The 16,499-nt window shown below is 47.0% G+C and overlaps 1 protein-coding gene and 1 long non-coding RNA gene across 7 annotated transcripts in view; one reads left to right on the plus strand and one right to left on the minus strand.

Annotated features, from left to right (window-relative positions):
• The first annotated feature begins 27 nt into the window (after positions 1-27).
• LOC103233155 (uncharacterized) lies at positions 28-12,802 on the plus strand. Of its 2 annotated transcripts, XR_012092977.1 has the most exons (4): positions 28-629; positions 8,196-8,300; positions 9,117-9,215; positions 12,672-12,802. It is a non-coding gene; the product is annotated as an uncharacterized lncRNA (long non-coding RNA). The 2 variants fall into 2 exon arrangements; XR_012092978.1 differs by lacking the exon at positions 9,117-9,215 and having other exon boundaries at positions 29-629.
• A 6-nt stretch (positions 12,803-12,808) lies between these two features.
• Positions 12,809-16,499, minus strand: part of LOC103233156 (ATP-dependent RNA helicase DDX19B) — a 42,776-nt gene continuing 39,085 nt past the window's right edge. For all 5 annotated transcript variants that reach the window (XM_073015561.1, XM_073015562.1, XM_073015560.1 and 2 more), the window contains 3 exons: positions 14,749-14,911; positions 13,472-13,663; positions 12,809-13,111 (listed from right to left, as the gene is read on the minus strand). In XM_073015561.1, the coding sequence (XP_072871662.1) occupies positions 13,050-13,111; positions 13,472-13,663; positions 14,749-14,911 (417 nt within the window). In that variant the 3' untranslated portion in view covers positions 12,809-13,049. The remainder of the gene's footprint in view (positions 13,112-13,471; positions 13,664-14,748; positions 14,912-16,499) is intronic.

The raw sequence follows: 16,499 nt of genomic DNA on the forward strand, positions 1-16,499 counted from the left end.
GCGACATCATTATTCTGCGCGGCGCTGGGTCTCTCTGGACTGGCCTCTCCCTTTGTGCGCAACCTCGCGCTTTTTGGTCACCCTTCCAGGACGCGGCCTCCTCGCTTTTTAAAACTCCTGACCTCTACGAAGTGGAACTGTTAGCCCTCCGTTTATTGCCTTACTTTACACTGAAATAACCCAACGTTTATTTTATTTTATTTTTTATTTATTTATTTTTTTGAGACGGAGTCTCGCTCTGTCCCAGGCTGGAGTGCAGTGGCGCGATCTCGGCTCACTGCAACCTCCGCCTCCCTGGTTCAGGCTATTCTCCTACCTCAGTCTCCCGACTGGCTGGGATTACAGGCGCCCGCCACCACGCCCGGCTAATTTTTGTATTTTTAGTAGAGACGGGGTTTCACCATGATGACCAGGCTGGTCTCCAACTGCTAACCTCGTGATCCTCCCGCCTCAGCCTCCCACAGTGCTAGGATTAAAGGCGGTAGCCACCATGCCCGGCCTCCAAAGTTTATTTTTAAGTCTGTCATATCTCACCTTAAATGTGTAAGTCTCCGAACTGTAAGGCTTTAAACAAAGGAAAGTTCCATGAGAATACTATGTGATGCCTACTGTTAAGAACGCGGTAACAGGTAAGAAAACAAAAATCAAAACGCAACAGAAGGCCCGTAAACCCCATAATTCCATCATCCAATAAATACAACACACAATGCATTTTCTCTTTTCTTTTCTTACCTTTTTTTTTAATTTTTTTTTGAGACAGGGTCTCATTGTGTCACCCAGGCTGGAATGCAGTGGTGCGATCTCCTTGACCTCCCACCTCAGCCTCCCAGGTAGCTGGGCCCACAGGCCCGCACCACCACGCCCGGTTAACTTGTAAACTTTTTGCAGAGACGAGGGTCTTCATTATATTGCTCAGGCTGCTCTCGAACTCCTGAATTCCATTGATGCCCCTTCCTTGGCCTCTCAAAGTGTTGGGATTACAGGCATGAGCCACCACACTTGGTCATTATGTTGAGGGACCACCAAATACATACTGTATAATCTATATGAGATTCAAGAATAGGACAAATGAAATCTATGGTGATAACAACTAACAGAGCTTACCTGTGGAGAAGGATGTTTGTTTGGGCCAGACACAAGGGAATTTCCTCCGTGATAGAATTATTCTGTATCTTGATTGGTGCCTGGTTACATAGATGTGTAAGTTTGTTAAGTCATGCTACTTTGTATTTCTAAACTCATGGAACTATTATTTATAGATGTTACCCAGGCTGGGCGGGGTCTTGGCTCACTACAACCTCTGCCTCCTGGGTTCAAGCGATTCTCCTGCCTCAGCCTCCCAAGTAGCTGGGATTACAGGCACACACCACCACACCCGGATAATGTTTGTATTTTTAGTAGAGATGGGGTTTCACCGCATTGGCTAGGCTGGCCTTGAACTCCTGAGCTCAAGGCCAGGAGGCCTTGCCTGCCTGGGCCTCCCAAAGTGCTGGGATTATAGGTGTGAGCCACAGTGCCTGGCCTGCTTTTTCTTTTTTATAAGCAGTTCCCAAGGAAGAATAACTGTTTTTGTTTTTTGAGACAGGGTCTCGCTATGTCACCTAGGCTGGAATACAGTGAAATGTTCACAGCTCACTGCAGCCTTGATCTCCCAGGCTCAAGTGATCCTCCCACCTCAGCTCCCCGGTAGCTGGGACTATAGCAGTACGTCACCGCCCCTGGCTAATTTTTGTATGAGAACTTGTGTATTTAAAATATTGTATATAAATTATACCTCTCAATAATGTTGATTAAAAATCAAAAAAAGGGCAAGGCGCGGTGGCTCACACCTATAACCCCAGCACTTTGGGAGGCCAAGGCGGGTGAATCACCTGAGGTCAGGAGTTCGAGACCAGCCTGGCCAATATGGTGAAACCTCGTCTCTACTAAAAATACAAAAATTAGGGCCGGGCGCAGTGGCTCATGCCTATAATCCCAGCACTTTGGGAGTCCAAGGCAGGTGGATCACCTGAGGTCAGGAGATCGAGACCAGCCTAGCTAACACAGTGAAACCCTGTCTCTACTAAAGATACAAAAACAAAATTAGCCAGGTGTGGTGGCAGGTGCCTGTAGTCCCAGCGACTCGGGAGGCTGAGGCAGGAGAATGGCGTGAACCCAGGAGGCAGAGCTTGCAGTGAGCTGAGATTGCGCCACTGCACTCCAGCCTAGGCGACAGAGGAAGACCCTGTCTCAAAAAAAAAAAGAAAATTAGCCGGGCATGGTGGGGTGCACCTGTAATCCCAGCTACTCGGGAATGGCTGAGGCAGGAGAATCACTTGAACCCAGTACGCGGAGGTTGCAGGAGTCAAGATTGCGCCACTGCACTCCAGCCTGGGTGACAGAGCAGGACTCTGTCTCAAAAAATAATAATAATAAAAAGGAATGAAATACATGCAGTAACATGGATGAGAGATTTGACATCTTATCGCTTCTCGCCCTCTTGGCCAAGATCAAGTGGAGAGATTTGACATCTCATAGACATTATATTGCGTGAAAGAACCCAGGTACAAAAAGAGTACATATTGCATGATTCCATTCATATAGGCCCAATACAGGTATATCTAATCTATAGAGATAGAAATCACAACAGTGGCTGCCTGGGGATGAGATAGGGTGAGTAGGATCGACTGGAAAGTAGTACAAGGGAACTTGAGGAAAGTCCAGCAATAGTGGAGGTGGAGCAGAGGGTATGAGCTGGGAAGCAAATGGAATGGGTGAGTTAAGTAGGTGCCTGATCTGGAGGGCCTCACATGCCACTTAGAAAAAATGTAAACGAGTTGGGAGTCTTCAGCAGGAGTGGGGTAATCACACTCAAAGGTGGCAAATATCTTACTGGCTGCTGTGAGACAAAGGAACTGCAGGAAAACCTCAGTGGAGGCATAGGCAACTGCTAGGAAGCTAGTGTAGTGGACCAGATGACCACAGTGATCCAGACCAGGGTGAATTCAGGAAGTATTAGATTGAGGCTACACAGGGTGACTGACGTGTAATCCCAGCACTTTGGGAGGCCAAGGCAGAAAGATCACTTGAGGCCAGGAGTTTGAGACCACCCTGGGCAACATAGTGAGACCCCTGTCTCTATAAAAAACAAACTCCAAACTATTAAAAAAATTTTTTTTCAGACAGTGTCTTGCTCTGTCGCCCAGGCTGGAGTGCAGTGGTGCGATCTCGGCTCACTGCAACCTCCATCTGCCGGGTTCAAGCAATTTTTGTGCCTCAGCCCCCCGAGTAGCTGGGATTACAGGCATGCGCCATCATGCCCAGCTAATTTTTGTATTTTTAGTAGAGACGGGGTTTCACCATGTTGTCCAGGCTGGTCTTGAACCGGACTTCAGGTGATCCACCCACCTTGGCCTTCCAAAGTGCTGGGATTACAGGCATGAGCCCCTATGCCCAGCCAAAAGTATTCGATTAAGCCATATGAAAGTGCTGCTTCTTAGGCCAAAAATGGCCAAAGAGTAGCAATTTCATTTGGTTTTACCAAATAGATGGTAGAATTATAGTTATGAAGGATGGCCACAGATACGTCATAGCTTCCCCCACCAGGATATGAAGTTTATTTCCCCACCTGTGGGATCTGGGCTGGCCCTGTAGTTAGCTTTCACCAAAAAATGTGACAGAAGGGGCACTGGGAGAGTTCTGAGCCCAGGCCTCAACAGACCTTGCAACTTCTGCTCTTTCCTCTTAGAAGGAGCCCAGAAACCAGATCACAAGGTCAGGAGTTCGAAACCAGCCTGACCAACATGATGAAACCCTGTCTCTAGTAAAAATACAAAAAAAAAAAAAAAAAGGCCGGGCATGGTGTTGGGCACCTGTAATCCCAGCTACTGGGCAGGCTGAGGCAGGAGAAACACTTGAACTGGGGAAGCAGAGGTTGCAGTGAGCCGAGATCACACCACTACACTCCAGCCTAGGCAACAGAGTGAGACTCTATCTGGAAAAAAAAAAAAAAGGAGGAGCCCAGAGACCATCCACCATACTGTGAAGATGAAAGGCCACATGGAGAGGCCTAGCAGCCCTAGCTGAGCCCAGACACTAGCTGGGATAAGACAGCTGCTTCAGCCAGGCTGGGAGAGACCAGCAGAGCTTTCCAGACAACTCAGAATTGTGAGAAAGGCTATTGTCTTAAGCCATCGTTTCGGGGCAGTTTGCAACACAGCAGTGGATAACTGATATAAAAGGACAGCAGGGCAGGGCAGGAAGATTCATGACGAACGCCAGGCTTTTGGCTTGAGTAACAGGCAATTGCAGTACCATTTTGTGAGGGGAAGTTAGAGGAAGAGCTGAGAGCAGAACTTGGGTTTTTTGAGTGGTAGTGCTTGGTAGTGGCATATGTTCAATGTTGGACACGAGGACAGGACTCATAGAAGACACCCCAAGTTCAAGTACCATGTGTGCTTTTGTTTCCATGACCCTGGAGCTCAAGAATCAGGTCTTGGTATAGATTTGGGTGTCACCAGCAGACAAAGCCATAGGAATAAACAGCGTTGCCTCTGGCATGGAAAGAGAACTAACCCAGAATAGAGCCATGAGGAACAGGCCCATTTAGGAGGTGAATAAAGGAGGGGTCTGCCAAGGAAACTGAAGTGGTAGAGTGAAGACCAGGAAGCAAAGTGTGTGTCACTTTCCTCCCCAGAAGAGTGGCCAGAGGAAGAGACAGTTGATAGAGTTAAATGCTGCTGAGAAGGCAAATACAACAGGGATTAAAATGTAGCTTTTAAGCTGAGTGTGGTTGCATGCATCTGTAGCCACAGCTACTAGGGAGGCTGAGGCAGGAGGATCACTTGAGCTTGGAGTTCAAGGCTGCAGTAAACTGTGACTATGCCACTGCACTCCAGCCTGGACAACAAAGTGAGACTTCCATCTCAAAAAAAAGTGGTTTTCAGATTTGGGTTCGGATTTGGGACATGTAGGTCATCAGTGTCTTTCATGAAGACTATTTCAGGGGAGTGGTGGAGCAGAAGTCAAGACTGCAGAGGGATGAGGAATGGGACTCTGCGTACAACCTTACAAGACTTTCTGCCATTAGGAGACATGTTAGGCTGAAAGATGAGGAATAGAGGGTTGAATTGTAAAGAGCTGTCAAGTATGAACATGTTAAAATATCAATGAGAAAGAGCTGTTGGGGTGAGAGAGGTAGCAAATATGAGGGGAGAGTTGACAGAGCAAGTTCTTAAAAGCCAGGAGAGGGAATTTGGTGGATTGGCAGAAAAATGTACATATATATATATAAAAAATATATATATGTAAAAATATATATATATATTTTTAAAGGCAGGGTCTCATTTTGTTACCCAAGCTGGAGTGCAATGGTGCAGTCACGGCTTACTGCAGCCTCAAACTCCTGGGGTCAAGTGATTCTCCTGCCGCAGCCTCCCAAGTAGCTGAGACTGCAGGCATGAGCCACCACGCCTGGCTAATTTTTAATTATTTTTTGTAGAGATGAGATCTCCCTGTGTCGCCCAGGCTGGTGTCAAACTCCTGGGCTCAAGGGATCCTCCTGCCTTGGCCTCCCGAAGTTGCTGAGATTAGATGTAATCTCACCCAGCTGAGAAATTTAGATAACAGGGATCTCTCATTGGAACAGGAGGGAGAAGGAAGGACTGGTGCTCACGGAGGAAGTTCTGGTGGTGGAAGGTTGAGGGAGTTTCTGTATGTTAGCCATTTTCTTGGAGTTTCTGTATGTTAGCCATTTTCTTAGAGTAAGGAGCTTATTTACTGACACCTGAGAGGGATGATAGGGTTGGAATTATGAGGTGAGTGAAAGTCTTGAAATGGTCAGTGAAGTGTGGGTCCATGAGACAGTGAAGAACAGTCCATGAGACTACAAGTACTGCAGCTTTTTCTGAAGTTATCCCTTCCATTGATGTTAAATACAAAGAGTTTTTCAAAGGCAGGAAAAGTTAAAAAAAAAAAATCAGATGAAGTAAAATATTTAATTTGTTCCTCTGGCATAATCCTACTTGCTATAGAAATTAACGAACCTGGCCGGGCTTGGTGGCTCACACCTGTAATCCCAGCACTTTGGGAGCCTGAGGTGAGTTGCTTGCTTGAGGCCAGGAGTTCAAGACCAGCCTGGCTAACATGGTGAAACCCCGTCTCTACTAAAAATACAAAAATTAGCCATGTATGGTGGCTCACGCCTATAATCCCATTGCTTTGGGAGGCTGAGGCAGGTGGATTCCTTGAGGTCAGAAGATCAAGACCTTGGCCAACAGGGTGAAATCCCGTCTCTACTAAAAATACAACAATTACCCAGGTGTGGTGGCACCTGTGGTCCCAGTAATACAGGAGGCTGAGGCACAAGAATCGCTTGAGCCCGGGAGGCAGAGGTTGCAGAGAGCTGAGATGGTGCCACTGCACTACAGCCTGGGCAACAGAGCAAGACTCCATCTCAACAACAAAAAAAATAGAAAGTGCTTGACACCAAACTTGACATGTTGCAAATGGATCCCTAATGTATGCATTCTAGATCCATGTAGGATGTCCTGCTTATTGGGAAGATACATCTTGCTTGGGCTCCTGATGCTTCCAATCCACCACCAGCTGTTACTGTGGCTTTGGCTTCTCCTGCTTGTATTTCTTCTGACCTGAACAAGGATGGAGTGACTCACTGGTGACTGTGATATTATAGCATTAATACTGATAAGTTCTATGTGTGAAAAATTGCACAAAACCCACCTCATGGTGAATTCCTTGCATTTACAATATTCACTGGAAAGCTGTGATGTACAGCATTACTGTGAAAACTGCCGAACTAAGCATTTCAGTCCAGCACTGGGACAGTGATCTACATATCAATGGAAAACTTGCTTTGCTTTACAGAGCATTCACAGTGAATTTCGTCTAAGCTCAAAGATAACTTACAGACCCAAATAGGTTTACACATTACAGATTTCAGAAAACTTCAACCAATGTGACCATGAGCACCTCCACCACGCCAGTTCAGAATGACTATAGAGCTCAGCCATGGGCAATCCCAATGCATGGAATGCTAAACTTTACGACATTAGCCTTGTTAAAACAAAAATACCCAAATACCAGCAACCAAAAACATACTGCTGTTTCTCCTACCTTCTTTTTCAGGAGATAGGGTCTTGCTCTGTTGCCCAGGCTGGAGTGCAGTGGCATGGAGCATGTCTCACTGCAGCCTCAACCCCCCTGGCTCAGGTGATCCTCCCACCTCAGCCTCCTGGATAGCTGGGACTAAAGGCATGCGCCACCACACTTGGCTAATTCTTTTGTAATTTTTTATTTTTTATAGATGGGGTCTCACTATGTTGCCCAGGCTGGTCTCAAACCCTTGGCCTCAAGCAGTCCATCTGCCTTGGCCTCTCAGAGTGCTGAGATTACAGGAGTGAGCCACTGTGCCTGGCTTAATATTCTTTTTTAAACTTTTTAAGAAACAAGATCTTGCTCTTTGCCCAGAATGGTCTCGAACTCCTGGCTTCCAGTGATCCTCCTGCCTCAGCCTCCCAAGTAGCTGGGATTATAGGTGTGACACTCTGCACCCAGCTATTTCCTTCTCATACTCATTAATGATTTCTTGGTAATATGAAAACTTCATAATTAAGTTCAATTGCCGAGCGCGGTGGCTCAAGCCTGTAATCCCAGCACTTTGGGAGGCCGAGACGGGTGGATCACGAGGTCAGGAGATTGAGACCATCCTGGCTAACATGGTGAAACCCCGTCTCTACTAAGAAATACAAAAAACTAGCCGGGCGAGGTGGCGGGCGCCTGTAGTCCCAGCTACTTGGGAGGCTGAGGCCGGAGAATGGCGTGAACCCGGGAGGCGGAGCTTGCAGTGAGCTGAAATCTGGCCACTGCACTCCAGCCTGGGCTACAGAGCGAGACTCCGTCTCAAAAAAAAAAAAAAAAAAAAAAAAAAGTTCAATTAACATGAATTATTATTAATCTTCATGTTAATCCTCAATTCAGGTTAATCATCAATTAACAAGAATACATTAACAATTAGTTCTTAGGCATACAGCCAATGAATGACACTCAACAAAAATAATAACATGCATTATTTATAGATAATGAATATATCCAGAATTTTCCATTGGGCCAAAAATTCCTTTTCCCAGGTTTCTCTGTTCTAGAACAGTTTATCATTTCTTTTTTCTTTTCTTTCTTTTTTTTTTTTTTTGAGACAGAGTCTCACTCTGTTGCCCAGGCTGGAGTACAGTGGTGAGATCTCGACTCACTGCAACCTGCGCCTCCGGGTTCAAGTGATTCTCCTGCTTCGGCCTCCCAAGTAGGTGGGTATTACAGGCATGTACTACCACACCCAGCTAATTTTTGTATTTTTAGTAGAGGTGGAGTTTCACTATGTTGGCCAGGCTGGTCTCAAACTCCTGACCTCAGGTGATTTGCCCGCCTTGGCATCCCAAAGTGCTGGGATTACAGGCATGAGCCACTGCTCCTGGTGTTTATTTCTCTTGTTTTGAGTCAGAGTCTTGTTCTGCCATCCAGGCTGGAGTGCAACAGCACAATCATAACTTACTAAAGCCTTGAATTCCTGGGCTCAGGCAATCTGCCTGCCTCAGCCTCCCCAGTAGCTGGGACTCCAGGCATGAACTACCATGTCTGGCTAATTTTTAAAAGTATTTTGTGGAGACAGGGTCTCACTTTGTTACCCAGGCTGGTCTTGAACTCTAGGGCTCAAGCAGTACTCCTGCCTCAGCCTCCCAAAATGCTGGGATTACAGGCATGAGTCAACCCACCCAGCTATCATTTCATATATATGTACTTACTAAAATCAGTAAAAGAATCCCTGGGGACCAAAGCTCACCAAGCTCAATGCAGATTTATATCACTGTTGGCTCTAGGCTACACAAGGTCACAGAGGCAGCTATGGCCCTGGGAGCTAGGCACTGTCAGGAATGAATATGGAAGGAATAAGGAAGAAATATGACCTGTAGTAATGCTGGGGTAACATTCCAGAACCATCCGCAACATTGGGACTTACCTTTTTAAAAGACATGTACTATTTTGGGAGTCTCCCCAGGAAAATACATTTATTATTTTTGTTGTTGTTTTTGTTTTTGAGATGGAGTTTTGCTCTTGTTTCCCAGGCTGGAGTGCAACAGCGCGATCTCAGCTCACTGCAACCTCTGCCTCCTAGGTTCAAGCGATTCTCCTGCCTCAGCCTTACCAAGTAGCTTGGATTATAGGTGTGTGCCACAAAGCCTGGCTAAGTTTGTATTTTTAGTAGAGATGGGGTTTCGCCATGTGGGTCAGGCTGGTCTCAAACTTCCGACCTCAGGTGATCTGCCCACCTTGCCATCCCAAAGTGCTGGGATTACAGGCGTGAGCCACTGTGCCCAGCCAGGAAAATACATTTAAACTCAAACTACTGCACATATGTTGCAGGAAGTCAGGGACTCCGAACGGAGGGTCCGGCTGAAGCCATGGCAGAACATAAATTGTGAAAATTTCATGGACATTTATTAGTTCCCTAAATTAGTACTTTTATAATTTCTTACGCCTGTCTTTACCGCAGTCTCTGAACATAAATTGTGAAGATTTCATGGACACTTAATCACTTCCCCAATCAATACCCTTGTTATTTCCTATGCCTGTCTTTAATCTCTTAATCCCATCATCTTTGTAAACTGAGGAGGATGTATGTTGCCTCAGGACCCTGTGATGATTGCGTTAACTGCACAAATTGTTTGTAAAGCATGTGTGTTTGAACAATATGAAATCTGGGCACCTTGAAAAAAGAACAGGATGACAGCAATGTTCAGGGAACAAGGGCGATAACTTTAAACTCTGACTTGCTGTGAGCCGGGCAGAACAGAGCCATATTTCTCTTCTTTAAAAAGCAAATAGGAGAACTATTGCTGAATTCTTTTTCTCAGCAAGGCACATCCCAGAGAAAGAGAATGCGTCCCTGAGGGGAGGCCTCTAAAATGGCTGCTTTGGGGACGGCTGTCTTTTATGGTTGTAGACAAAGGGATGAAATAAGCCCCAGTCTCCCATATCACTCTCAGGCTTATTAGGACGAGGAAATTCCCACCTAATAAATTTTGGTCAGACAGGTTGTGGGCTCTCAAACCCTGTCAGGAGATAAGATGTTATCAATGACAATGCGTGCCCGAAACTTCATTAGCAATTTTAATTTCACCCCATCCTGTGGTCATGATTTCGCCCTGCCTCCATTTGCTTTGTGATATTTTATTACCTTGTGAAGCATGTGAACTCTGTGACCCACGCCCTATTCATATATTTCCTCCCCTTTTGAAAATCGCTAATAAAAACTTGCTGGTTTTATGGCTCAGGGGGCATCACAGAACCTGCCAACATGTGATGTCTCCCCTGGACACCCAGGTTTAAAATTTCTCTCTTTTGTACTCTTTCCCTTTATTTCTCAGACCAGCTGACAGTTAGGGAAATAGAAAAGAACCCATGTTGAATATTGGAGGTGAATTTCCCCTGACACATATGTATTTCATAGACTCCATGAAACCCATCCAGTGAATTCTTAGAGGTCCAAGACCCCTGATTAAGAACTGTTGGCTGGCCACAGTGGCTCATGCCTGTAATCCTAGCACTTTGGGAGGCCAAAGTGGGTGGATCACTTGAGGTCAGGAGTTCGAGACCAGCCTGGCCAACATGATGAAACCCCGTCTCTACTAAAAATACAAAAATTAACCAGGCTTGGTGGCATGCACCTGTAGTCCTAGCTACTCAGGAGGCTGAAGCAAGAGAATTGCTTGAACCTGGGAGGCGGAGGTTGTAGTGAGCCGAGGTCATGCCGTGGCACTCCAGCCTGGGTGACAGAGTGAGATTCTGTCTCCAAAAAAACAAGAACTGTTGACCTATGCTTCTACCAGATTCCCATTCCTCCTGCTTTCAAACAGTCTGCAGCACCCTGCTTCCCACTTTCCATCTCAGACTTGGGGCTACACCAGTAGAGAGGTTGTATGTGCTGTGAGAAGGTGGGGGTCTGCTCTGCCTGTGGCCTACTAAAGAGTCTATACTTCTTTAATTATTGCCCTTGTTTTTGGTATTTCAGGGTTGGTCCACAGGACTCAGGGAAGGAGAAAAAAGTATAAAAATTTCTTTTCGGCCAGGCGCGGTGGCTCAAGCCTGTAATCCCAGCACTTTGGGAGGCCGAGACAGGCGGATCACGAGGTCAGGAGACCCAGACCATCCTGGCTAACCCGGTGAAACCCCGTCTCTACTAAAAAATACAAAAAACTAGCCGGGCGAGGTGGCGGGCACCTGTAGTCCCAGCTACTCGGGAGGCTGAGGCAGGAGAATAGCGTAAACCCGGGAGGCGGAGCTTGTAGTGAGCCGAGTTCGTGCCACTGCACTACAGCCTGGGCAACAGAGCAAAGACTCCGTCTCAAAAAAAAAAAAAAAAAATTTCTTTTCTTACAAGAATTCCAAGATGTGTCAGAGTTGACCAGAAGCATAGAGAAGACTACATAGTCAAGTACCCTCCAGGGGAATGTGGTAGAATTGGCAGTCTATTGGTCTCTTTGTAATGTTAGACTAAATAAATCACCTGGAGGCTGACATTGGCTCCTTCCCTTCTCAGGAGACAGATCTGGCCTAAATACAGAGATGCCTACAAGGAAGACCTAGGATCACAATTGTTCTTAGCACATAAAACTCTTCTTCCAGGTTCTAGAGAAAGTGGCCACTCTGCACCAAAGCCAAAGAACTGCAGAGTACTCCTCTTGGCTCGGGTTTCATATTGCTCGGCAAAGATGGTTCCTCTCATCTTTGCCGTCATTTTGTGGATACCAACACACAACATGTTGTAACTGACCAAGGCTGTTGTATGAGAAGTGTCCATTACTGTTGTTTACTCTATCTTGCACAAAGATGCCAAGTAAGGCTGGAGCAAAGGCCTTGGTGATACTCTTGCCTTGGACAGACAAATGGCAGTAGTGCAGCTAGTCCCTCAATTGCACCTGTTTGTATTCCAAAGGCAGTAAACACAGATGTTCAGAAGCCCTTTATAATAAATATGTCAAATATCTGAAATTATTCCCCAGCTCTGACAAAACTTGCCTTCTGGGTATGGAAACAAAACAAGAATTTGTGATTACTGCGGACTATATCTAGAACTGCCTTGAGGCTGGCCATGAGAGACTTGAAACCACAATTTTCACTGAGGATCTAAACCTCAGATCACATTTGCTTGGGGCTACTATGGGGTAAGGTGATATAAAGGATGTAAAAAGGATGTTGCAGATGCTCATGAGACCAGGTTTTGTGGCAAGCTAGGGCCACCACTAATTCTCACGATGACATCTCTACAGGACTTGCTTAAGCACAGGCACGGGACCCACCAATAATCAGATGTGCACTCTACACAGACTGCACCCACCGAGAACAGGTCACAGTCCTGTGACACAAACCAATATACACAGGTCTGAGAGGCTGGCATTTTGGTCTGTGCTTATTTAACAAATCCCCTTCTGCTGTGGGCATTAGGACAGGGGGCTGGCAATACTCAGGTGAACTGTCCCACCCCCAAGTCCAAAGCAGCAGCTCTCAGGCCTCTGCTGCTTCATGCCATTCCAAACATGATGGCTGGGCTTACACACGTATCTTACTGGAGGCCTCCCTCTCTGTGTTCCCTTTTTACCGCTATTCCATTACTTCCACAGGAGCTGGAGGCTGGCCCATCCACTCCAAGCCAGAGAACAAGCAGAGGCTGCCACAGGAGATCCTAGGCAAGCAATCAGCCACAGCATCTAGATTAGCATGAAGGAAACACTGGCCAAATTAAAAGATGAAACTTCCAAAAGGTAAATCTCTGTGTATTCATGCCTAATCTTCCAAGGTTGTGTAAATAATTTTTTTCTACCGTCCCCCATCATTTGCACACATTTTTGTCAAGTCCAAACATAATTTGAAGTGAGGTAGGTAGTTTCTCTCTACTCATGCCGTTGTCCTTGGGGTGATGTCGGGGGCTGTGCCCTGAACGCACTTGTCTCCCGTGCAGGGGCAGTGTCAGGGCTGGCACCAGTGGCTGGTGGAGCTTCTCAGTTGGCTATTTTCTCAATCTCATCCAAATCATCCGTGTCCAATCGTTCTATCTTCTTATCTGGGGGAAAAATACACAGGTCTCTACCGTGCCCAGGAATGTGCCCCACCCCGGGCCACAGCAATCATTCATTCATCCCCAAAGGCTCCGGGTGCCTGAGCAGGGGGCAGCAGGGCCCCTAGTCACTGACAGCAAGAGTCAGAGCCCCACGCCCCGAAGCCCGGTCATGGGGGAACTGTCCTTGGAGTCCTTGGGTCCTGAAGTCTCCAGGTGTGGCCCTGAGAACTGCCATATGGTCAGAAAGGAGGGGAGTGTGCCAGGGACAGAGCCTCTCTCGGGGCTACAGAAGATCCTACCCCTTTCCCCACCCCGCCCCCCTTAGTAAAGGGTGCCAGGCACAGGACCCTCCCCGGGACTCACTAAAATGCTCCTGGATTCTGTTCAGGATGTTCATGCTGTGCTTGCTGTCCACCATGTTCACTGCCAGGCCCCTCTTGCCAAAGCGGCCTGTGCGCCCGATCCGGTGCAGGTAGGTCTCGTTGTCAGGGTTCCCGTCCTTGTCCACGGGAAGATCAAAGTTGATGACGACAGACACTTGTTCAACATCGATGCCTGCGGGAAGGAGAGATGGAGGCTGAGAAGACCAAGGACAGGAGACAAATCAGTCATGTGGTCCATCCATACAATGGAGCATGACTCAGCATTAAGGGAATGCAGCACTAAGAGATGTATATGACGTCAAGTGTAGGAAGCCAGATCTGAAAGGCCATGCAGTGCGAGATTTAGATGATGCCCCAAAGCAAAACTACAGGCACAGAAACCAAACTAGCAGGGGCCACAGGGTGGGGTGCAGGGAGAGGTGATGAATGAGTCCCTAAGAGTTGGAGACAGAGAGAAGTAAGGACAAGAGACAAAAATCACTGTTGTCCAAAGGTAAGTCAATGCATACCAACTTTGGGTAGAGGGAAAGAATTTGGGGGGCCGAGCATGGTGGCTCATACCTGTAATCCCAGCACTTTGGGAGGCCGAGGCAGGCAGATCATCTGAGATCAAGAGTTCAAGACCAGCCTGGCCCACACTGCAAAACCCCGGCTGTACTAAAAATACAAAAATTAGCTGGGCTTGGTGGTGGGTGCCTGTAATCCCATCTACTCAGGAGGCTGAGGCAGGAGAATCACTTAAACCCAGGAGGTGGAGGTTACAGTGAGCTGAGATTGTGCCACTGCACTCGAGCCTGGGCCACTGAGCGAGACTCTGTCTAAAAAAAAAAAAAAAATTGGGGGGACAGGCCAACTCTGGGAATTGGGTACAAGAGAGGGCACATACAGGCATACAGCAGAACCTGGAGGAAAATAACAAAACTGGCAGGTGCCAACAAAATTATGAAATCAGTCAGTAAGCCTCCGGGAGACACAACGTTCTGGACAACGTTCTGGGCGCCCTTGGAAGAGCAGGCTCCGTTCTCTACCAGTCAGATGCCTGTACATTTCCTTCCACCAAGTCAGGACTCCTGGTTTCTGTGGGAGTTTTTATCACCTGAGGGGAATGCAAACAGTCTCTCCTAGAAAGGAATATTGTCACCAACCTCACCGATCTCCCTGAGACCATCTGACTTCCCTGTGTACAAGGATTTCTAGCTCAAACTGGGCCTGGGACCCCGAGCCTGGCAGACCAGGTGGGACACGTCCTCTGCTCACCGCGGGCACACACATTGGTGGTCACCAGAACCTTCTCTTTGCCCTCTCGGAAGCGCTCAATCACCGCAGCCCTCTGCTCCACCATCATCTCCCCACTCAGCAGAGCCACCTGGTGGCCTTCTTTTGAGAGCTCTGCTGCCAGCCAACTAGCTGTTTTGCGAGTCTGTAGTGAAAAGAATTGTTTTATATGAACAGACCTGTTAAAAACAAAAGGAAGACAACTGCAAAAAAGTGGCTTGCCACAATTAAAATACATGAAGGCACTGCTAAATCCAGTTAGGAGGTTAGGCTTAAAATTTCTCAATGAAGTATGGTGGTACATACCTACAGTCCAAGCTACACACTTGAGCCCAGGAGTTCAAGGCTGGCCTGGGCAACATGGCAAGAACCCATCTCAAAAAAAATTTTTTTTTTCAAATAGAATTTTCGTCATATGATTTCTTTCTTTTTAGATAAGTTACGTAACTGCTGTTAGTTTTTTATCTAGAAAGAGGTGGTTTTAGCTAAAGATCTTCATTCCTAAATAGTCTATGTTCTTGCCAGATATGGTGGCTCGTGCCTGTAGTCTCAGTGCTTTGGGAGGCTGAGACTGGAAGATCGCTCGAGGCCAAGAGTTTGAGACCAGCCTGCACAACAGAGCAAGACCCCATCTCTACAAAAATAAAAATAATTAGCCTGACATGCATGGAGCACACACCTGTAGCCCTAGTAACAAGAGCCAAGGCTGCAGTGAGCTATGATCATGCCACTGTATTCTGGCCTGAATGATAGAGCAAGACCCTATCTCAAAAACAAACTAACTAAAAATATATATATATTAAAATTTTATATATTTTTTGAGACAGGATCTCATTTTGTTGCCCACTCTGGAGTGCAGTGGCACAATCACAGCTCACTGCAGTCTCAACCTCCTGGGCTCAATCAGTCCTCCCATCTGAGCCTCCCAAGCAGCTGGGACCATAGGCACACACCACCACGCCTGGCTAAGTTTTAAAATTTTTGTAGAGATGGGATCTTGCTATGTTGTGCAAGCTGGTCTTGAACTCCTGGGCTCAAGAAGATCCCCCCACCTCAGCCTCCCAAAGGGCTGGGATTACAGGTGTCAGCCACTGTGCCCAGCCATATATTTTTTTAAAGATGAGGTCTCACTATGTTGTTGCCCATGCTGGCCTGAACTCCTGGGCTTAAGCGATCCTCCCACCTCAGCCTCTTGAGTAGCTGGGACTACATGTACTTGCCCAGCTTATTTTCTTTTTTAGTTGTTGGGTTTTTTTGTTTGTTTGTTTTTGTATTGAGACGGAGTTTCGCTCTTGTTACCCAGGCTGGAGTACAATGGCACAATCTTGGCTCACTGCAACCTCCACGTCCTGGGTTCAAGCGATTCTCCTGCTTCAGCCTCCTGAGTAGCTGGGGTTATAGGTGCATACCACCACACAGGGCTAATTTTTTGTATTTTTAGTAGAGACAGGGTTTCACCATGTTGGCCAGGCTGGTCTTGATCTCCTGACCTCAGGTGATCCACCTGCCTTGGCCTCCAAAATTGCTGGGATTACAGGCATGAGCCACCGTGCTGGCTGCCCAGCTTATTCTTTTTTTTTTTTTTTTTTTTTTTTTTTGAGACGGAGTCTTGCTCTGTCGCCCAGGCTGGAGTGCAGTGGCCGGATCTCAGCTCACTGCAAGCTCCGCCTCCCGGGTTTACGCCATTCTCCTGCCTCAGCCTCCCGAGCAGCGGGGACTACAGGCGCCCGCCA

The sequence above is a fragment of the Chlorocebus sabaeus genome, chromosome 5, assembly GCF_047675955.1.
Source record: "Chlorocebus sabaeus isolate Y175 chromosome 5, mChlSab1.0.hap1, whole genome shotgun sequence".
NCBI classification, from domain to species: Eukaryota; Metazoa; Chordata; class Mammalia; order Primates; family Cercopithecidae; genus Chlorocebus; species Chlorocebus sabaeus.